Source organism: Trichosurus vulpecula, chromosome 9 (genome assembly GCF_011100635.1).
Source record: "Trichosurus vulpecula isolate mTriVul1 chromosome 9, mTriVul1.pri, whole genome shotgun sequence".
Taxonomy (NCBI): Eukaryota; Metazoa; Chordata; class Mammalia; order Diprotodontia; family Phalangeridae; genus Trichosurus; species Trichosurus vulpecula.
The window spans coordinates 185,617,849-185,641,206 of record NC_050581.1 but is presented as its reverse complement, the minus strand read 5'-3'; the positions used below and the strand labels follow the sequence as shown (position 1 = coordinate 185,641,206).

General features: G+C 40.2%; 1 protein-coding gene across 2 annotated transcripts in view; it reads left to right on the top strand.

The window, feature by feature from the left end:
* The window catches only part of ABHD6 (abhydrolase domain containing 6, acylglycerol lipase), a 43,299-nt gene extending 20,538 nt beyond the window's left edge, over positions 1–22,761 (top strand). Inside the window, exons 3-9 of one of the 2 annotated variants that reach the window (XM_036739400.1) lie at positions 2,436–2,592; positions 4,996–5,109; positions 6,005–6,137; positions 14,144–14,301; positions 18,155–18,209; positions 18,407–18,507; positions 21,423–22,761. In XM_036739400.1, coding sequence (XP_036595295.1) covers positions 2,436–2,592; positions 4,996–5,109; positions 6,005–6,137; positions 14,144–14,301; positions 18,155–18,209; positions 18,407–18,507; positions 21,423–21,599 — 895 coding nt within the window. In that variant the 3' untranslated portion in view covers positions 21,600–22,761. The remainder of the gene's footprint in view (positions 1–2,435; positions 2,593–4,995; positions 5,110–6,004; positions 6,138–14,143; positions 14,302–18,154; positions 18,210–18,406; positions 18,508–21,422) is intronic. The other variant, XM_036739402.1, reaches the window with a different exon arrangement.
* Positions 22,762–23,358: the final 597 nt, after the last annotated feature.

Genomic DNA, 23,358 nt, shown 5'->3' with positions numbered 1-23,358 from the left:
ACAAATCACTATCTGGCGCATGTCTCAGAGGATTAGACTTATTTTTTTAAAATGAAAAGTACTGTACGACGCTAAAGAACTTAGCTGAGGTGGCTGATGGACGGCCCTGTTGAGGCTCTGAGCGCTAACAGAAACTCTTTGGAAACCACATTCAATTCAACTCCAGAAACTTTATTAAGCATCTAGTGTGTGGGTTCTGGAGAGATACAAAGACTAAAACTGAAACAGAAAGGCATCATGGGGCAGCATAAAAAGTTCTGAATTGGAGTCAGAGGCTGTAGTTGTTCAATTGTTTCAGTCATGTCTGACTCTCTGTGACCCCATTTGAGGTTTTTTTGGCAAAGATACTGGAGTGGTTTGCCATTTCCTTCTCCAGCTCATTTTACAGATGAGGAAACTGAGGCAAGCAGGGTGAAGTGACTTGCCCAAGGTCATTCAGCTAGTAAGTGTCTGAGACCAGATTTGAACTCAGGAAGATGAGTCTTTCTGACTCCAAGCCCAGCACTCTATGCACAATGGTGCCACCTAGCTGCCCAGGAGTTAGAGGACCTATTCAAATTCTGGCACCTGTGTGATCCTGGGCACCTCTTGACCTATTTCCTCCTCTGGAAAATGAAGGGGTTAGGTGAGGAGATCTCCAAGGTCTCTTTATTTGGCTTTACATCTATGATCCTACGAAATAATCCTGCCCTCAAAGAGCTTCCATTCTACCAGGGGATTATAGCATGAACACAAGTAAAGGAATACAGATATACACTTGGTCAGGCTCTGTGTGATGCAAGGAAGGAGGGAAACAGTAAAGAAAATATGAAACTTGGAGTAGAAATCAGTAAGTTTAAAATAAAAAGATTTACAACAATACCACAATAGCATTTTTATTTTACCATCCCTCTCTTGTGAGCCAAGCTTCTAATGTGGATGGTCTGTAATCTCTGTAGACAGCACATGGGCTTGCATTAATTCTTACAAGGCTTGGAAGCCAACATTGGCCACAAAGAGAAGCCATTGGTGCTGCCAAGGTCACTTTCACCTGTTCCGCCATTTATTGTTCACCTGCTCCACACAAAGGACAATGACAGGAAACTGCAGGGGGCAGGTTGAGCAAGAGGGTCCTCTTAGCAACTGGTTTGGAGCTAAGACCAATGCTGCTCACCCCAAGGTAAACTGGGGAGACGGCTTGGAACATGCTGGTTAAAAACTTTGTTATATGTAGAGGTGGGGAACTATGGGTGAGGGACACTGCATATAACATCAGACTTGGGGGGTGCCTTGGTTAATTTTGCTAAACTGTTTCCCTCTCCCCTTTTTTGTTCTCTGGGAGGCAGATTGGAGGAGGGATAGAAAATGTGGGTGATGTAAAACAAAAGACCAATAAAAATGTATTTTTTAAAAAGGATTTTACTACAGCAGAAAGAATATTGACTCGAGTCAGAGGATCCAGGCTTAATACTTCCTGTGTGACCTTGGGCAATTCACCTCATGTCCCTGGGCCTCAGTTTCCTCAACTGTAAAATTAGAGAGTTAGAATAAATGGTCTCTTAAAGTCCACTCCATCTTCAGTTATGTCATCCTAGGACCTGAAATAAAAGCAGATATCAACAGGAAACAACACTGCCCTTGCCATACAGGAAACTATGTAGAACTAAGGTCTCTAGATTTATTTTAAGAAAACGACACCTGACATGTCTCTTTTAATAACATTTTAAAATTTGGGGGGGGGGTTCCAAATTGTCTCCCTCCCTCCCGTCCCACCCATTGAGAAGGTAAGCGATATGTACCAATTATACATGTGAAGTCATGAAAAACATTTCCATATTAGTAATGAGCCAAAAAGTAGTAAGAATAAGCAAGAAACAAAGAAAGGGAGGAAATTTTGCTTCCGTCTGCACTCAGAGACCGTCAGTTCTCTCTATAGGTAGATAGCATGTTTTATCCCGGGTCCTTTGGACTGTCATGGGCCATTGTCTTGATCAGAAATGCTAAATCTTTCCCAGGCCAATATTGCTGTTACTGTGAGCAATTCAACAGGTCTCTTTAAGGAAGATTTTTTTCCCCTGGACATGCTGCTTAGCAAAACACACCAGATGCATCCATTAAAGCACCTTTTGTTCCTCCTGGTTGAACGCTGAATGATAGGGGCTTGGTTGGGCCCCATAAGGCCCTCACTGAAGTGCACCCAGAGGCTAAAGCTCTGGAAAAAATCTTTGCAGATGGTGTGCTCTGCCAAATGCATCCATTCTGGAGGAAGGCCAGCTTTGTGCTAAAGCTAAGTAGGTCCTCATTAACACGTTCATTGCCCTGCCCCCTTGGCTCTTTGTGTATCATGCTAATGGTTTTTTTCTCTCTCTCCCCATCTCCGTCTGTCTCTGTCTCTCTCTTTCTTTCCGTGTCTGGCTCTGGCTCTCCCTTCTCTCACGTTCACCTCCACCCTCTAGGTACTGGCGTCGAACTCTGGGCATGCAGGTTCGCTACACCACCCATGACGATTACCAGTTTTGCTATTCGTGCCGGGGCAGGCCTGGAGCCAAACCTTCCCTTCTGATGCTGCACGGCTTCTCTGCCCATAAGGATATGTGGCTCAATGTTGTTAAGGTAGGCAGCCAGTTCCTCTTCCCTTCATAGTGAGACGCGGAGATCTGGTGGCCTAGCAGATCGAGCGCTTGACTTGGAGCCTCAGGCATTTACCTGCTGAGTGACCCTGGGTAGGTCCCTCAACCTCGCTCAGTTTCCTCATCTGTAAAATGGAGATAATAATGGCACCCCTCTCACTGGGCTGTGGCCAGGATCAGGTGAGATAACGTATGGAAAGCACCTCTATTAACGTTGGCTGTCATTGAGACCGTCAGGGAAAAGGCTTAGTCTGTGTTCTGGCAGGTCTGTAAAAATGCATCCCGAGGGACAGAGCCAGGCTTTTACTTCAGGTGGGCTGGACTGGATGAACTCAAACACAGCCTGGTACAGTGGAAAGAGATGGATTTGAAGTCCAAGGACCTGGATTCAAATTCTGGCTTTGCCTCTTATATCCTGTCTCATTACCGTGAGGAAAGGAGGAAGAATGCACATGTGTTTGATGCCATAAAATTTATGTTGTGGGACAAGCCTCTGGTGCTCAGTAACACAGGCAAGGGGCAGGGGGGAGGAGCAGGGAGAAGGGGAGGCAGGCTTCACCCTCTCACCTCCCCTAGAGTACACAAAGGCTTTGTCTTATGCTGGCCACAACGACCATCACTGCCAAGGTTGGAATGTAGAGGTTTTCAATCATATTTATCCTTTTAAAATTAGGGTTTCTGCCCCCCTCTCCCCATTTAAAAATTATTCTACATAGTCATTTGTTGGAGCAGCTTTATAAAACCCCTCCAGGGCCCTATTCTGAGCCTCTGGCTGGCTCCCTTTGATGAGTTGGATAAAGCATGAACCTAAGAGGCCAAAGTCAAGGGGGAGGAGGGGGAGGTGAGCAGACTGTGGCAGCTCATCCAGTCTGGCTTGTGGCCAGTCATCCCAATTAAGAACCTACCTTTAATTGCATTCACTGGTGGATTCTGTGAGAGGCTGCTTAGTGTTGCTGGGCTTTTTTTTACCTGCTGAGAAGAAGGGGAAGAACATATTTAGAAATTAAGGTGATATAAAAATATATGAATAAAATAAATAAAATTAATTTTTTAAGACAATGAGTCTATCTTCAGAGAAGAGAATTTCCCAACAATCTATCAGACACCAAACATTCATTCAGTGGCTGCTGTGTGTAGAGCGCTGTACTGGCCAAAGCTTAGTCAAGATGGGTCCTGCCCTCATGAAACTTAGAGTCTGGTAACAACCAGCACAGAGATTATAATAAATATAGAGCATTTCAGGATGACGATGATGATGATGATGATGACGACGATGACGGTGACGGCTAGCACTTTATAGTTTGCTTACCCAAAGTATCTCATTTGGGCCTCCCAACAACCCCGTAAGGTGGGTACTACAGGTCTGATTGTGCCAAGCTTAGGGGAAATAGATGCTCAGAAAAGCTAAGTGAGTTGACCATAGTCACACAGGTGTTAAGTATTAGGGGCAGAATTTGAATGCAGGCTTCCCTGCCTTAAAGGTCATTCTTTGAAAACCTGGCTGCCAAGATTCCCCACTGGCCTTTATCCTTGAGGTAGATGTGGCTGCTGGGGCTGGCATGAGTGGAGGAGAGAGAACTGAAGATGTTGGTACCTAGGCTAGAAAAGGCTGGAAATATGCCAGTGGGGTGTGCTCATTGGGCCTGGCTGCCTGACTCAGCTTCTCACTCCTAAACACACTGTTTATGTTGCTTTGGTCCTTTTGGGACGTCTCCTCTTTTGAGGTGGACTCAGATAATTTAACTAGATTTAGGTGTATGCAAATGTTGGGGGTGGAATCTCATCATGGTAGCTAACACCTAACATTTACATAGCACCTACTGTGTGCCAAGTTCTTTGCTAAGTGTAGCTGTTATCTCATTTGGTCCTCACAACAATCCTGAGGGGTATGTGCTGTTATTATCCCCAGTTTATAGATGAAGAAACTGAGGTTACGTGACTTGCCCAGGGTCACACAGCTAGGGAGTATCTGAGGGCAGATTTGAATTCAGGTCTTCCTGACTCAAAGCCCAGGGCTCTATTGACTGTGACACCAGCTACCTTTGCTCTGAAATGGACTCAGTGGCCTCTGGAAGAAGTGGTCTTCTCCATGCAGATGAAGCGACTTAGGGCTCCTTCCAGCTCTCGACCTCTGATCCTCTGTGTGGCCTTGAACAAGAGGTTCACCCCCCTGGTTCTCACTTTCCTTATCTGTAAAATAAAGAGACTAGATGAGATGGTCTCTGAGCTCCCCTTGAGCCCTTGGGATTCAGAGCTTCTTTTCCAGAAGAGCTTTCTCCTCTCAGCTGGCCTGGTTGCCATACACCACTGTCTTTACTAATGGGTCATTCCATTTTGTGTGTGTGTGTGTGTGTGTGTGTGTGTGTGTGTGTGTGTGTGTTCTTAGTTCCTCCCAAAGAACCTTCATTTGGTCTGTGTCGACATGCCTGGCCACGAAGGCACCACCCGCTCCTCCTTAGATGACTTATCAATAGATGGACAAGTCAAAAGGATCCACCAGGTAGGTGGTAGAACCCTGTCATTCAAAGGACTTTGCATTTCCCTATCCTTCCACTCTTAAAAGTGGTGAGTGGGCAGGTGGTTTATGTTGGCCTATGGACCAGGAGCTAATGAATGTATTTTTTCTGCATGTTGTATTAGGAGATGTCAGAAAATCAAAGCTGGCCTTTGAATAGATAGTTACAGGTTAGACTTTGAAATTGGCTTCATTCTTGATTTATTTAAGGTGCGTCTGAAGAATCTGATTTGGGAGGCTTTCCGTATCTCATTGAAAGGGCACCTCTGAACCACCGTCAGTCAGTAAATCAGCATGCATTTATTAAGCACCTACCTGTTGCTGGCGTCATTTCTTGTGTATTTAAGAATATGGTACCCAAGATTCAGCACAGTAAAGTAGAAAGGCACTGGGTTTGGAGGGGGAAGGATAGGGAGAGGGATTAAACCTGTGATTTCACTGGCATAGGGAACTCTCAGGTGAGGAAATTCTCTTTACCAGTGCAGGTGGGCACCTTCTCTGTCTTAAGAGAGTTGCCTAGGTGGGCACTGAGACCTCAAGTCAGCAAATCAATCCAAAAGCATTTCTTAATCTCTTACTATTTGCCAGGCACTATGCAAAGGGAGGCAAAAATGCAGTTCCTGCCCTCAACGATCTCCCATTTGGGTGGGAGAGACAACATTCAAACAATTTTGTACAATCAAGCTAAGTCAAGGAGGAATGGTCCTTTAATGTAGCCTTGGGAATCCCCACTCACCTCGATGTCAGAGGGGAAGGAAGACAAGCGTCCCAAAGGGTTTGTCAAAAGACAGGACCCTATTGAGTTGTGGGAAGCTTTTCTTTCCGCCCTGTGGCTGGTTCCACTTCTCTCTCCGGCCTCTTCTTCTGCTTCTTTTTACAGTTTGTGGAAAGCATCAAGCTGAACAGGAAGCCTTTCCACCTGGTGGGCACTTCCATGGGGGGCCATGTTGCAGGGGTCTATGCTGCCTATTATCCATCGGATGTCTGCAGTCTGACATTGGTGTGTCCTGCTGGTGAGTCCCAAGGATGAACCATCTAGTCCATTGTGTCTGAAGTCTGGGCCATTCCTGAGTGAGACTTAAGCAAGAAGTCAAGAAGCATTTATTAAGCACCCAGATAAATAGAGCATGAATTGGGTGTTGATTATGTTGCCGGCACTGCGCTAGGCTAGAGATACTGATACAAACTTTTTAGAGCACCTTCCATGTGAAATCTCATTTCCATATTGAGCTAGAGCAGATTTGTTTTTCTGATCCAGAAATAACTATGGCCCCCTCACCACCCTCCCCCTCCCCCCCAAAACCAAAACAAAACCCTTTCATTGAAACCCAGTGATTGCTTTAGATCTTCCTCCAACTCCCAAGCTTTGGAGAATAAAGTCGAATTTCATTGAAGGTCTTTCTACTAAGACCTTTAGATGCCTTAGAACTAGAACTAAGAACTTTTAAAATAAAGTTTATTGATGAGTTTTGTTTTTGCACCATACAGTGGGTAACCCTACTCCATGAGAAGTCAGTTAAGCAAAACTAACAATACAGGGTCTTCATCTGAATGAGCATGAAACATTCCACATCTGTAGCATCTGTTTTCTCTCCCTCCCATCCCTCTCCCATTGACAAAAAGAAAAGCAGATTTCTTGTAAGAAATATGCATAGTAAAGCAAAACAAATTCCCCCAATGGCTATTTTTTACGTGTGTGTGTGTTTATACACACACATATACATATGTATTTGTATATCTGTATACATATACATACATCTGTGTATATATATGCATTTATGTGTGTATACATATCTATATCTTTCTACCTGTTTCTGTATTCTAAATCTATCACCTCTCTATAATGCATCCCATGTATCATCATAAGGCCTTTGGAATTATGGGTGGTCATTGTATTAATACTAATTCTTACAGCTTGCAAAGGTAATATTTTTACAGTGTTGTTATTATTGTATAACTTGTTCTCCTGATTCTGCTTATTTCATTCTTCATCAGTTTAAGAGTCCTCCAAATTATAATATTGATGTTATAGAATAAATTATTGTTTGGGTTCTGCTCACTTCACTCTGCATCAGTTCATATGAGCTTTTCATTGTCTTTTTAAAATCATCTATTTCCTCAATTCTTACACTATCCTCTTCTTATAACACAGTCGGTTCAACCATTCCCCAATTAATGGACATCCCTTTAGTTTCCTGTTTTTTGACATCACAAAAAGACTTGCTATAAATACGTTTGAACATATAAGACCTTTTCTTCTTTTTTTGATCTCTTTAGGGTATAGGCTCAGCAGTGGTATAGATGGGTCAAAGGGCATACAGTGTTTAATAACTTTTTGTGAAAAATTTCAAATTGTTTTCCAGAATGATTGGATGCATTCACAGGTCTACCAACAGTGCATCCATTGCCTGTTTTCCTACAGTCCCTTAAACTTCGATCATTTTCTCTTTTTTCTTTTTTTGCTATCTTTGTCAATCTGAGGGTATAGGGTAGAACCTCAAAGTTGTTTTAATTTACATTTCTCTAATTGGTAATGATTTGGTGCATTTTTTGTATGGGTATAGTTTGGAGTCCTCTTCAGAACTGGTTAGTCAAGTCTTTATGAACATTTATTTATGAATTATATCTTCATATCTTTATGAATTATCAATGGCTTTTATAAATTTAAATCAGTTCCTTAAATATCTTGCATCTAGTGAGATAATCTTGTGGTTTCTGCTAGTTTCATTGTTGATATGATCAATTATGCTGATAGTTTTCCTATTATTGAACCAGCCTTGCATTCCTGGAATAAATCCTACCTGGTCGGTAGTGTATTATTCTTGTGATAAGTTGCTGTAGTCTTTTTGCTAATATTTTATTTAAAATGTTTGCATCTATATTCATTAGGGAAATTGGTGTATAATTTTCTTTCTCTGTTTTGACTCTTCCTTGTTTAGCTATTAGTATCATATTTGTGTCATAAAAAGAATTTGGTAGGACTCCTTCTTCACCTATTTTCCCAAATAGTATATAAAGTATTGGAATTAATTGTTCTTTAAATGTTTGATAGAATTTGCTTGTAAATCGATCTGGCCCAGGAGATTTTTTCATAGGGAGTTCATTGATGGCTTGTTCAATTTCTTTTTCTGAGATGGGGTTAAGTATTTTACTTCCCTTTCTATTTATCTGGCAAATTTTTATTTTTGTAAATATTCATCCATTTCCCTAAGATTATCAAATTTATGGGCATACAATTGGGCAAAATAATTCCTAATTATTATCCTTAAATGTTTTGAAAGGATGCCTTTATCAGAGAAATTTGCTACAAAGAATCTTTTCCCAGTTATTTAATCTTAGCTTTATTAGATATGTTTATGCAAAAACTTCCAAATTTTATGCAATCAAAATTAACTGTTCCATCTTCTGTGTTCCTCTCTATCCTTTCTGTGATCATAAACTTTTCTCCTATCCATAGATCTGATGGGTAATTTTTTTCCTTGCTTCTCTAATTTGTTAATGATGTGACTTTTTATATGTAGATCATATATCTATTTGGACTCTACCTTGGTCTTTAATGTCTTTTTTGTTTACTTTGTGGTCAGATTTATGTAGGGCTGATAGAGGCAAATTGACCCCCCCATTATAGTTTTACTATTTACTGTTTTTTAAAAATAGTTCTTTTTTAATAATTACTTGTAAAAATGAAAATTTTGAGTTCCACATTCCCTTCATTTCTTCCTTTCTTTTCCTCTGCCCTCATTGAGAAGGCAAGCAATTTAATGTGGGTTATACATGTGCAGACATGCAAAACATATTACCATTTACTGTTACTTGTAATTAATTTAATTTTTCATTTGAGTATTTTAAAACTGCTACTCAATGTACATATGTTAATTGAAATGAATTCATTGTTTATGACTTTCAGTAAAATCTCTTTTAAATAAGCTTTTATCTCTTTTAAGTCTATTTTACTTGTTGCCTTATGTGAAATAATTATTACTACCCCTTATTTTTTGTATCCAACTGAGGAATAATAGATTTTGCTCCAGTCTCTTATTTTAACTCTAAAGTCTTAAAGTCTTAAGTCTTTAGGTTTCGTGTATATTTCTTGTAAGCAACATATTACTGGATTTCACCTGCGGATATTCTGCTAACCTCTTCTATGTTATGGCTGAATTTATCCCATTCACATTCACAGTTATAATAGTTATCTCCTTCCATCCTATTCTCTAAATACTTTTTTCTTTGCTATTCTTTCCACTTTTGGTTATTTTGTTAACCCCTTTAAAAAAATTCTTTTAAACTTCTGTTCATTATCTCTTCTACAAGGTTGGGTTTGCTTTACTTCTAATTTATCCCTCTCTGAATCTCCTCTACTTCTTATACTTCATTTTCTCCTTTTCTTGTTCCTATCTTGTTGAGCTTAATGTACTGCTACAACAAACTTTGTGTGTGTGTGGATGTGTGTTCTGCCCTCTTTTGACCCGTTTAGATGAAAGTGAGTTTCAGGTGATGGTCTGCTCTCCCCATTCCTTCCATGTTTGTATGTGGTTCTACTTGTGAAACACTATTACGTGTGCTAATAAATTCCTCTCATTTGTCTTAGTGTAGCCTTCCTCACCCATCCCTTTTTACTACAGCATCTTCAAAATACAATTAAGCTAATTATAGGTCTTCTGACTCATGTGACAATCTCTATGATCCTTTGTGACATTAGGTTCTGGAAATCCTTTTAACATCCCCAACATTAGAATGTAAATTGTTCTTTTAAAAAAATGTTTTATTTTTTAAAATGTAAATAGTATTTTATTTTTCTAATTACAATATAAAGACAATTTTCAAGATTCAATTTTGTGCAACTTTGAATTCTAATTTTTTTTCTCTCTCCCTCTCCTTCCCTCTCACCAGGACAGCAAGCAATATGATATAGATTATATATGTGCAATCATGTAAAACTTTCCATGTAAACATGTAAAATCATGTAAAAATTGACACATTAGCCATGTTGTGAAATAAGAAACAGAACAAAAGGAAAAGACCTTAAAAAAAAAACAAAGAAACAAACTGGTCATTCTTTTCTAATTATTCACTTTTATTTACCTTTTAAATTTTTCTTTTCACTCTCGTGTTTATTGTTTAGTTTCTTTTCAGCCAGCTTTTTCATAAGGAATATTTCTAAGTCCTCAATTTCATTGAAGATCCATTTTTTCTCATAGGATTATATTCATTTTGCTGGGTAAATTATTCTTGTTTGTAAATCTTTATCTTTTTTGCCTATTTGGAATATAGTATCTCATTCTGTCTTCTCTGCTCCTTTATAGTGACTGCTGTTAAATCTTGTGTAATTCTTTTTGTGATTCCTTGCTATTTGAATTCTTTCTTTCTGGCTGCTTGCAGTATTTTTTTCCTTTTGTCTTGGAGCTCTGGATTTTGGTAAGGAGACATTCCTGGAAGTTTTTATTTTGGGTTTTCTTTCCAGAGATGGATTCTCTTTTCATAATGACTTCTTGCTCTAATACATCTGCACATTTTTTCCTTATTTTAAATAGAATTTTATTTTTTCTAATTATATGTAAAGATAGTTTTCAGTATTCATTTTTATAAGATTTTGAGTTGCAAATGTTTTCCCTCCTCCCTTCTCCTTTCCCCTCCCCAAGACAGCAGTACATTTATGTTAAACACATTTCCATATTAGTTATGTTACAAAAGAAGAAACAGAACAAAAGGGAAAAGCCACAAAACCAGAAAAAGTGAAAATAGTATGCCCTGATCCACATTCAGACTCCATAGTTCTTTTTCTGGATGTGGATAGCATTTTCCATCATGAGTCTTTTGGAATTGTCTTGGATAACTGTATTGCTGAGAAGAGCTAAGTGGTCATAGTTGATCATCACACAATGTTGCTGTTACTGTATACAATGTTTTCCTGGTTCTGCTCACTTCACTCAGCATCAGTTCATGTAAGTCTTTCCAGGTTTTTCTGAAATCCTCTTGCTCATCATTTCTTATAGCACAATAGTATTCAATTACATCCATATACCACAACCTATTTAGCCATTCCACAGTTGATGGGCGTCCCCTCAATTTCCATTTCTTTGTCACCACAACAAGAGTTGCTGTAAATATTTTTGCACACGTAAGTTCTTTTCCCTTTTTTATGATCTCTTTGGGATACAGACCTAGTAGTTTCTATTATTGCTGGATCAAAGGGTATGCACAGTTTTATAGCTCTTTGGGCATAGTTCCAAATTGCTCTCCAGAATAGTTGGATCATTTTTACAACTCTATGAACAGTGCATTAGTGTCCCAAATTTCCCACACGTTCTCCATCATTTATCATTTCCTTTTGTGTCATAATAGCCAACCTGATAGGTGTGAGTTGGTACCTTAGAGTTTTTTTAATTTGCATTTTTAACCAATAATAATTTAGAGCATTCTTCATATGACTCTAGGTAGTTTTAGTTTCTTCAACTGAAAATTCCATGCTTTGACCATTTATCAATTGAGGAATGACTTGCATTCTTATAAATTTGATTCTGTTCTCTACATATTTGAGAAATAAGGCTTTTATCAGATACACTTGCTGTAAAAATTATTTCCCAGCTTTCTGCTTTCGTTCTAATCTTGGTTGTGTTGGTTTTGTTTGTGTAAAACCTTTTAATTTAATGTAATCAAACTTAACCATTTTGCATTTCATAATGCTCTCTATCTCTTGTTTGATGGCAGTTTTCTTTAATGATTTCTTGAAATACGATATTTATCTCTCTTTTTTTGGTCATGGATTTCAGGTAATCCTGTGATTCTTGAGTTATGTCTTCTTGATTTGTTTTCCTGGTCAGTTATTTTTTATATGAGGTATCTTACATTTTCCTCTACTTTCTCATCCTTTTTACTTTGTTTTAAGAATTGTCTCCTAAAGTCACTAATTTCCATTTGCTCCATTCTTATTTTTAAGGAATTTGTTATTAGGGTAAGTTTTTGTACTTCTTCTGGTAAGTTGCTGATCCTTTTTCCAAGACTCTCCTCCATAGCTCTCATTTCTTTTATAATGTTTTTTTAAAAAAACTCTTCCATCATTTGTTTGAAGAATTCCAATTGTTCTTTTGTGGTTTTGTCCTTCAGTCTCAAAGAGGACCAGGACATCAGGGAGATGATGACATGACTTGCAGTAGACTTTGATTTGAGTGAGGGAGGGCTGTGCAAAGTCACCAGCCTCACTTTCTCCTCCAGAGCAATCTGGGTCCAGTGGCCAGATATTCATCAGGATGACTGGAGATGACCCAAGATGCAGTGGGAGACTCTGGCCCTTTTAGGCTAAGGTCTTTCCAGGTTCTTTTAGACAAGGCAGGATTTGAAATCAGGTCATCCTGATCACCCATATGAGACACTTAGAAGCTGTGTGACCTTGAGCAAGTCATTTTATCATTCTTCAATTTCCTCATTTTTATTTTTATGGTTTTTTTGTTTGTTTTTTTGGAGGGGGAAAGGCAGGGCAATTGGGGTCAAGTGACTTGCCCAAGGTCACACAGCTAGTAAGTGTATCAAGTGTCTGAGGCCAGATTCGAACTCAGGTCCTCCTGACTCCAGGGCTGGTGCTCCACTCACTGTGCCACCTAGCTGCCCCTGAAGTTTCCTCATTTTTAAAATGAGGGGTTTGGTCTTGGTGACTTCTAAGCTCTGTTCCAGCTCCATATCTATGGGCCTAAGTTCCATGAAGGCAGGGATTCTTTCTTAGTTAAACTCTAAACCCGCTCCCCCACCCCCCAGCACTTTGTTTCTTTATTCTCCGTGTGTGTTTAAAAAATATTTATGGTTGAATTGAATTGATGGTGAAGAGCTGAGTTGAAAGAAGTCACCATGTCCAACTCCTTCATTTTACTGATGAGAAACTGAAACCTAGAGATGCAAAGTGACTTGTCCAAAGTCACACAGCTAATTGGTGGTAAAGTCTCCACCTCGAGCCCCGCGTCCTCCCTATGCTCTTACCTCTCCACCTTACTGTCTCTTGGATCTCTTCTTCCTTGTTTTGTTCTCATTCCTTATCTATCTAGTACCCCTCAGTTCAGCTTTGCAATATGAAGTATACTGTCTTTGTAACTTGCAGATCATGACTCCCTTCTCTGGCCACTGCTCACCATTAATTGGATTGTCTACCCAATTAGGACATAAGTACCTTGAGGAAAGGGATTGTCTTTTTTTGATATACGTATCCACAGCATTGACGCAGCACACTTAGATGTTTTTCGTTCATTCAGCATGGAGTAGTGGATAGAAGGCTGACCTTAAGAGTTAGGAAGATTTATGTTCAAGTTCTATATCTGACATAAATTGCCTGGGTGACCCAGGGCAAATGAATTCCCTTCCCGGTGCCCCCAGGCAGCTCTCTAAGACTGTGAGCTGGTGCTGCATTGGTAAAGAGAGTTTCCTTACTGGGCATACCTGATTTGAACACAGGTCTTCCTGACCTCAAGTCCAGCATCTTATTCACTGGGCCTTGCTGCTAATTTAAACAAGGGACGGCCGATACCAGTCTCACCAAGTAGAACTGCCTTCTAAAGGCGATCCTTCCCAGTGCCCCCTTCCCCACCCAGGGCCTTCCTCTGAGATGACCTCTCATTTACACTGGATACATTTTGAATGGTAGTAGTTGTTTGTATGTCAGAAAAAGTCTTGGATGGCTCCCTCCATCGCAGAGGTGGGGGACAGTGGGTACAGAATACCGCATTGACTCTCAGACCTTGTGATGGTTACTTTTACTGATCTGCTTTGTCTTTTTCAGTCTCTGTTACAAAGGATGAAGACTTGTTGGGTAGCGTGCAGGGAGGGAAATATTTGGGGGAAAGGGCGATATAAAAAGAGAAGAAATGAATAAAAATAAGATAAAATTTAAAGCAAGCCAAGAAGCATGTACTGAGTCACAGGAGTTGAGCAGATTCCAGCCAATGAGGAGCTGGGAACAGCAGGTGCTGGGCCCTGGGCAGGGCATGGGCGCGGGCTGGATAAGGCTCACTGAAGTCTTTTGGCTTGGCATTCGTAGGCCTGAACATCACCACCGAGAATGCCTTCGTGCAGCAGCTCAGGGAGCTACAGGAAACATCTGCTGTGGATAAGATCCCCTTAATCCCGTCGACCCCAGAAGAAATGGCCAACATGCTGAAGCTCTGCTCCTATGTCCGGTTCAAAGTGCCGCATCAGGTAAAAGCCTGAGGAGAGGGCTGCTTCCATTGCCAGACAAGACATGGCAGAATCTAGAACCTCAGCATCAATTAAGGAAGCTGGTTCTGGAGCAAGAGTTCAGACTTCAGTTCTGAGAGGTCATCTTTGTAACCTTAGGCAAGTCACCTGACTGGTGATGACTCAGTTTCTTCCTTTGTAAAATGAGGGGAGTTGGACCAGAGGCCTCTGAGATGCCTTCCAGCTTGAGATGTATGATCCCAGAATTGGAAAGGCCCTCGTAGGTCATCTAGTCCAGATGTTACTTGATCAATCATCCACTCTTCAATCAGCCCAGGCTTTGCCTAGAAGATGCTCAGTGAGGAAACCCCACCACTACTTCCCAAGGTTGGAGGCCAGACTCCAGAACACTCAGGGTCCCTTTCAACCTTGGCCTCTTTAGCATGCCCATGCTTTTTACAGGCCTACTGTCACCAACCTGAGCAAACCAGCCAGCATCTTAGAGACCCCTGAAGGGGTTGGTATATGTCATTTTGAGAAAAAAAATTACTGAGTGAAAACATTTTTAAAAATTTAAATGTGGGCATTTGTTTCGCTAGACTATGAAGATGTGTTTTGAGGGATGTGTTTTGTTTACTTTAATGAGGGTGGAAGCTAATGGAAGGGCAAGATTAATTTTTGAAATGCTGATTACTTAGGGAAAAAATATAAAAATTTATTTAAAAATTTAATTTCATTAAAGTGTTCATTGGTACCAGCCTAAGCAAGAGGACCTGCTCTTAGCCTGGTGTCAACTGACATTTTTATCAATGTTTTATCAATGATTTTTATAGAGGCAAAGGGTTATTTAGTAGTTTTCGGCTGTGTCTGACTCTTCGCGATTCCCAATTGGGGTTTTCTTGGCAAATATACTGGACCGGTTGGCCATTTCCTTCTCCTGCTCATTTTTCAGGTGAGGAACTAAGCCAAACAGGGTTAAGTGACTTGCCAAGGGTCACACATCTAGTGTCTGAGGCCAGATTTGAACTCAGGTCTTCCTGACTCCAGGCCCACCACTCTATCCATATAGAATCATAAAAGGCATCTTTGAAAACATGGAAAGGGTGTGTGTGATAAAGAATTGTACACTGAGAAGGTTCTCTATTAATTGCAGAACAGTTGAACAAGTTATGGATGTGATGAAATACTATCGTGCTATAAGAAATGGCAAGGGGGAGGATTTCAGAAAAACCTAGGAAGACAGATGAACTGATACAAAGTGAAGGGAGTAGAATCAAGATATCAGTTTATATAATGATGATGTTATCGTAAAGACAAACAGCTTTTAGAATTAATTCAATGTCAAACACGATTGCAGACGACCCATGACGAAACATGCTACAAGCCCCTCACAGAGAAGTAATGAGCTCAAAGGGAATATTGGGACATGTTATTTTCAGATGTGGCCAATGGGGGAATCTCCTATTTGTAACAAGAGTTTTGTTTTTCTTTCTTTCTCAATTGAGGAATAAAGACAGGGAAAGAGAAGGCAGATTTTTGTTGACTAAAAACTAATTAAAAACAAAGGCAAAAACATAAAAATAGGTTTTATGTAAAAACATAAAATGAGACTAATTTTAAAACTGTAAACAAAGACTTTTTTAGTTTCTTAATTGCATTTTACTTTTTCAATTAACAAAGCTCAAACCAATGAATTTTTTTTGAAAAATTTAATTTTATTTGTTTTTAGCTCCAAATTCTTTCCCTCCCACTTCCTCCTCCCTTCCATTGAGAAAGCAACAAAAACAAAGCCTGTTACAAACATGTGTAGTCACGCGAAACGAATTCCTGCATTAGCTATGTCCCTCCAAAAGTGCTTCAGTTTTCTTTCTGAGTCCATCATCTCCCTATCCAGAGGTGGGCAACATGCCAGACTAATGCATTTTTAAAGCTTCCAATGCCAGCCTTCATAAGCAGGGTATATGGCTAGAACCAGGGCACAGCACTTGTCATAATAACAACCGTAACAATACTAGCTAGCATGATTTAGCACTGTATGGTTTGCAGAGAGTGTCTTGTCTCATTGGATACTCACAACAACCCTGCCATCATTATGCCCATTTTACAGATCAGGAAACTGAGGCATAGAGTGGTTAAATAACTTAGCCAGGGTCGTATAGTCAAAGTAAGTGTCCAAAATGGCATTTGTACTTGGGTCTTCCTGACTCAATCTGTCTCTACTTCAAGGCAGAGTTGGAAAAGGACTTGGAAATCCCCTGGTCACTGAGTCAACAAGCATTTATTAAGCACCTATTACCATGTGCCAGGCACCAAACGTTATGTGCCAAGTGCTGGGGATAAAGAAAGGTAAAGAGGGGCAGCTGGGTAGCACAGTGAGTAGAGTGCCGGCCCTGGAGTCAGAAGGACCTGAGTTCAAATTCGGCCTCAGACACTTGGCATATTTACTAGCTGTGTGACCTTGGGCATTACTCAACCCCAACTGCCCAGCCTTCCCCCCTCCAAAAAAAAAAAAGAAAGAAAATAAAAGAAAGGTAAAGGATGATCCTTGCCCTCTAAGGAGCTCACAGGTCAACAGAAGAGTCCCTTTGAGGTCAAGTGACTTGATTAAGATTGTACAGGCTTTGAGCCCCCAGCTCAGCTCTCTTGTCTTGGAACCTTGCCTGTTCTAGCTTAGCAAATCTTCTGAGCACCTGGACTTCAGGAATGGAGATGAGGGGCCCCAAGAGCTTCACTAAATGCATTTACATTTCAAACAAGAGATGGGGTGGGGTGGCACCTGAGACACTGACCAAATGGTCACCATATTGGATATTCACTTGTTTTCTTTTGTCACAGAGATTCCATGAATGGGAAAGAAGAGACCCAAGTGTAGTTGCAGTGACTATAATGAAAAGATAAAAAGGCATCATAAAAATACCTAAAATGTCCTTTTAGTTGTTTTCTTTTTTTAAAAAAGTTAATTTTATGAAGCTTTTAAGACAGGAGTTCTTGACGTGGGGTCCAGGTAGATAGATTTCAGAGGGTCCATGGGCTCGAATAGGCAGAAAAAGACATCTTTATTTTCATTAATTTATGGTTTGCTTTACAATCTCATATATTTTATTTTCTGCATTTAAAAACGTGATTCTGAGAAGAGGTCACCACACTGCCAAAGGGGTCCAAAGTGACCTCGGACAATCAGGGAAATCCTTAGAGCAGATGAAACATTAGATGTAGAAACTTAAAGAAACTCACTTCAGGGACTTGTCAAAAGGCTTTAATTTAGGTTAAATGAGAGACCCAGACTCCCAAACGATACCTAAAATCTCACTTTGCATTTAGTTTGGAGGTTCAGTAACTTAATATTATTATTTGTTATGATTATCATCTTAAAGGTCTGTAGTAGGCTTTATAGTTCATAGAAAATGAATAGTGCAGTTAAGGAAGGCAGACCAGCTGGTCATAATCTTTTATCAAGAGGAATGATACCCTAAGGGTTTGGTAGGGTTAGAGGAAAGAGTCATAGATTGAGAACATTGATAAAATCACTTTGGTATAAAAGGCATCTTTTAGAGACTAAACTCCTCATTGTATTATGTAACACATTCTTGGGCCTGATTGGTTCGATTTCGTTAAAACTCTAGCAAGTCAGTTAACTTCTGCCTCAGTTTCCTCATGCATAAAATGGGGATAATAATAGCACCTACCTCTCAGGGTTGCTGTGAGGATAAAATATAAGAAAATATTTATAAAGTATTTTGCAAATCTTAAAGTGTTCTATAAATGCTGCCCATTATTATTATTGCTCAACTCATTTTCATTTCAAAGACCTACATCAGTGAAGATTGTAAAATCATTGTTTTCAGATAAATAAATATATTTTTTCTCAATTTAGCTTTTACAGGGCCTTGTTGATGTTCGAATTCCACACAATGATTTCTACCGAAAGCGTAAGTAACACTGCTCTCGTTAACACTGAAGTCATGGGTTGTTGGCTTTTGTTTTTTAAAGTGTCTAATGTTGGTTGGAAATCTTTTTGTTGGACTGCTGTGCGAAAAAAACCCCATAAGGCCGCAGTAGCATCCCCCAGAATAAACAAATCTTGCTATCTAAAAGCCTGTTAATTTGTTTTTCCTTCTCTGAGAAGTGTTTTTGGAAATCGTAAGTGAAAAGTCAAGATACTCACTCCAAGAAAACATGGAGAAGATCCAAGTCCCCACACAGGTCATCTGGGGGAAGCAAGATCAGGTATATCTTCCTATATATTAATGTTTGAGTCGGGTTGACATAATTTCTATTAATTTCACTGAGGGAAATATTCTTTAGGCATGGGTGGTTATTTTTATTGTAAAACGATCCCTCATTTTTATTTATTGTGGGGCAGAAGCAGAGTGGCCCATGTCAGAAACCAGAATTTGTATCTAGAGTAGGTATGGAAGTTGGAAACGTGATGTTCTTCCCTTCCCTACCCAGCCATCTCTTCTCCCTTTTTCTGGATGTCTCTTTAAGGGTCTTTTACTTAAGATATTCACAAAGTACATCTTAAGCGGAAGGAAAGAAGCCAAAGTAGAGTAGCCACTGAAGTGGCTCAGTGGAGAGATAGCTCTGAAATCAGGAAGAGCTGAGTTCAAATTCCCCCTCAGACAACACACCAACTGTGTGAGTTTGGGCAAGTCCTTTAACTTCTGTTTGCCTCAGCTTCTTCAACTGTAAAATGGGGATAATTAATAGCAAGTACCTATCTGGTTTTCTGTGACATCTAATGAGATACTATTTGTAAAGCTTTTAAGCACAACGCCTGCACATAGTCTGTTTTCTATTATTAGGACTAGTGCGCAAGAGAACTTGAAAACCCTTAGAAATCTCAGGCAAACTGTTTATTGGACTTTGGAATCATTTGAATATTATTCATGAAGAGAGAATGTCTTCTACTGGGTCAGTTTCAGATAAGCATGCCACAGAAATTATCAGGGTAATATCTGTGATAGATCATATAATATACTGTTAAGAAAATCACAGAATCAGAGATGAATGAGACCTCCCTTCTCATCTAGTTGTGAATAAGAATCTCTTCTATATCATGATATTTCTGCACCTAGCCCAGTACCTGGCACCTAACTAGCTTGTAATAACATTTGATGAATTCAATGGAATATCCAAGAGGTCATCCAACCTTTCTTTGAAGACTTCTACCTCTACTTCCCCAGGCAGCCCATTCCACTTTTATTGATGATTTTATGATCAGTGTTTTCAAATGTACTGTGGTATGCTAAAAAATGTGTATTCTGTAATAGCTCAGTCAAATTTATACTGTCTCACAATTCATCCAAATTCAGTTTCCTTTTTTATTTATCGTTTGGATTTATCTAGCTCTGAGAAAGGAATGTGAAGCTTCCTACTATTATTATGTTACCATCAATATCTTTTTGCAGTTCTCCTAGCTTTTCTCTTACTAACTCAGCTGCTTTCCCATTTGTTGCATATAAATTTAATTTTTTGTTGTTGCCTGTAGTACCTAAAGCACAATATAATTTTCCTGTCTGTCTCTCTTGACTTGATTGGTTTTTACCTTGATCAGTTACCTGATCAGTTTTGCCTCATCTGAGATCTTGATTTGTTGTATATTCTTTTTTTTTCAGTCTCCTAAATCATAACAGATTTTTTTTGGTAGCTTTTCATTTTTCCATTCCACTCTTATATAACTTTAATGATTGTTTCTAACATCAAGGCTAGATTTGTCTCTACAACTCTTGAATCTTGTGCCATGTTCTGCCCTATGGGACCAATCAGAACAAGTCTAAATTCTCTTCCATGGGACAGCCCTTCTTGCTTTGAAGACAGCTCTTGTGTCTTCTTCCCCATTCCCCAAAACTTTTCTTCTCCAGGCCAAACATACCCAGTTCCTTCAACTGGTCCTCTTACGCACTTATCCATTCCTTTCATGATTGCGATTGCCCTCCTCCAGAGCTGGACATAACATTCCAGACATGGTCACATATAACAGGACCGTCATCTGCCTAGTCCTGAACATTATGCAAAGTTTCTCTAATTATCCCTGCCTTGTATTTTTTCATTCTCTCTGATATTAAGCCATAAAACCAAGTGTTTTCTGCCCCAATGTCTTGGCTCAGGCACTTGACACTGCATTCTTCCTAGAGCAGCTTCTGCTGGGGCTAAAAATCATGCTATTCTAATGATTTATATTTCACTGGTGCAGTGGAAAGAGTGCTGATTGTTGAGGGAGAGGACCTGAGTTCAAATCCTATTCCTTATATTTATAACCTGGAGGACATTGGGCAAATTATTTCACTCTCTGTGCCTCAGTTTCCCTTCCTATAAAATGAGTGAGCTGGACTAGATGACCTCTGAAGTTACTTCTAGCTCTGAATCTGAGATCTGTTCAGGATCTTGGGTTGGGGGTGGGATTGTTTTTGCCCTCAGAGATGTAGACAATGGCTGTCTTATCTGGAATGAGGGCTGGACCAAGGAACTTCAGAGAGCAGAAGAAATCTTTAAGTCCATTCAGAAAAAGAATGTTTGTGACAAAGAGGAATGTGATTAGTAGCAAGAGAAACCCCAACCCAAAGGAAAATAACTCTTCTGTTCATTGGCTTTGGGGTTATGGGTTCAAATCCTACTCGCTTTGGTGGTCTGGAGCCAGCCACTTCAGTGGTCTCTGCTTCAGTTTGCTCATTTGTAAAAAGAGGGTGTTGAACTAGATGACCTTTTGTGGTCCCTTCCACCTCTACATCAGGGATCCCATTTCAAAACCTCCTGTCACAGAAGTTTTGCTCTTTGCTCTTTTTCTGGGTGGTTTTTTGTTTGTTTTTTTTTTTTTTTGTGATTTCACTGGTATCAAAAACTGCTGATTTAAGAGACACTGAGATCTGCTTTGAATGGTATGGTATTACTTAGACCTGTGATTTATGTCTTTGGTGTAAGGAGGTCCCAGTGAGGAAATGCCCTCTATCAGTACAGATCAGCATCTTCCCTATAATTTATATTTTGAGAAAGGTGTTTGGAGCCCTGAAAAGTTAAGTGACTTTCCCTAGGTGATGCAGCCAGTAGATTGTCAGAGGAAGGATTTGAACCCAGGTCTTATGACTCTTAGATTAATGAGAAGGTGAGATCTCCACATAATACTGAGTTCTTTCTCTGCTCAGGTCCTGGATGTGTCTGGAGCTGACTTGTTGGCTAAAGGAATCTCCAACTGTCAAGTGGAACTTTTGGAAAACTGTGGCCACTCCGTGGTGATGGAGCGGCCCCGAAAGACAGCCAAGCTCATCATGGAGTTCTTTTCTTCCATGCACAGTGCAGCCAACAACAAGAAGCATGACTGAGCTTCCTTTGGGATCCAGCCCCTCCCTAGGATCTACTCAGATTTTAGAAATCCGATGCTCTGTTCGCTTCTCAGGGATCCTGTACCCAACACACAGGTGAAGTGCCAAAGTCCCTGTGGAAACCAGAATCATGATCATTTTCTAAATTGTTAGCACTATGGCACTCTGCTTCCATAAGGGACTGGAGAAGGTCTAATTTTTTTTTTTTTATAAAGTGGAAAATCAGGTGGAATAAAAGAAATCGAGCCATGGAACAGACAAAGTCTTTACATTTGTTCAGCTGACAACACAGGGACAGTTTTGTGACAGCCGACCCATAGTGGACCATAACCTTCAAGTCTGTATCAAGCCCAAGAGACTTTCTTTACTGACTGAGACATCACAATATTTCTGTTAGAATCTCTCACCTTGCATGATAACCCGTTCTGGTAGGAGATATTCTCAATGAAACACTTACTCCTGCTTGTGTCTAGTTTATTGAAGCTGTTCGTGGAGACTTAGACAGGAGAGCCATTTATGAGCTGAAGCCGTGAGATGTCTAATCTAAAATGTTTACAATGGCTGGAGAGGAGAGAGGTGGTGAGCTTGGGATCAGCTCTAAGGGTGCTCGTCTTGGCAGTGGGCACAGGTCAACAGCGGAGAACAGTTAGTTTGAAGGGTACTGAAAATCCAGTTGTCAGACATGTCCCCTGGAATCATTTGTTTTTCAAGAATTGGGGCCTAATCACCAAACTAAGCAATAATATACTCGGTAATGATGCGAATGATCAAATTAAGGTTCCATCCTACACAAACAAGTGACTTGCTTCTTTTCTATAGACCCGTGCTGCTGAAAATCCTTAGATGTAAATAATGCATTTATATTACTGAATTCTGTGAATTCTCTGCACAGTCATAGGATTGATGACGAGGGTAACAGCCGTAAGATTTTCCTGAAATGACACAAAGTAAATCTGAATTCGATCAGGACCACGTAGGTGATTCTATTTTCAAACTCCTAAGTGAGCTCATGTGTTTGTTAAAGGGGGGAAATGAGTCTGTTTATAGAAAAGCTGGGTGGCCAGTCTAGGTGATTTCTAAGTCTCGTTTTTTATCCTGTTTGTAATTTGTAGCTGACTGAAATGGTCTGTCTGGAGTAAAGAACAAGCCTGGTCAAACTGTTCCTTGTGGCCTCTTCTGTTGTCTGTAAATGCTGATTCTGACCTGTCTTTCCATGTTCCATTACTCCCCTTCACTGATGCAGAGCACTTCCTGGTCTCTACACTGAGTTTTAGACAGTTGCTTGGGGCTCAGGGGGGTGAAATGAGCGGCCCATGGTCACACAGCATGTAAGCACCAGAGGTGGGGCGGGGCACTGCATGGGATGGTGGAGAGAGAGCAGAGGCTGTGGAGTGAGAGGACCTGGGTTCAAATCCCAACTCTCCCACTTTCTACCTCTCGGCCTCAGTTTTCCCATCCATAAAATGAGAGGTCTGGCCCAGATTTGGACCTCAATCTCTGTAGGACCTTATATGACTCCTAATTCTGGGTCTCTCAGTCACTAAACTGCCTTCTCCAGTCTCACTCCAAACAGATCTCCCAGGAGAGCATCTTCTATACATTGCTTTGAAATAGGTAAGAACCTGGTGTTTTTGCTACAGTTTAAACCTCTGCCCAAGTGTTCTTGGAGTTGGCCTCCCATCTTCTCACCCTTCCTTTAGTTGATCACATGCAGCTGGGGCTCCAGCCACACTGGCCCTCCCCTTTGGAGATCACTGGC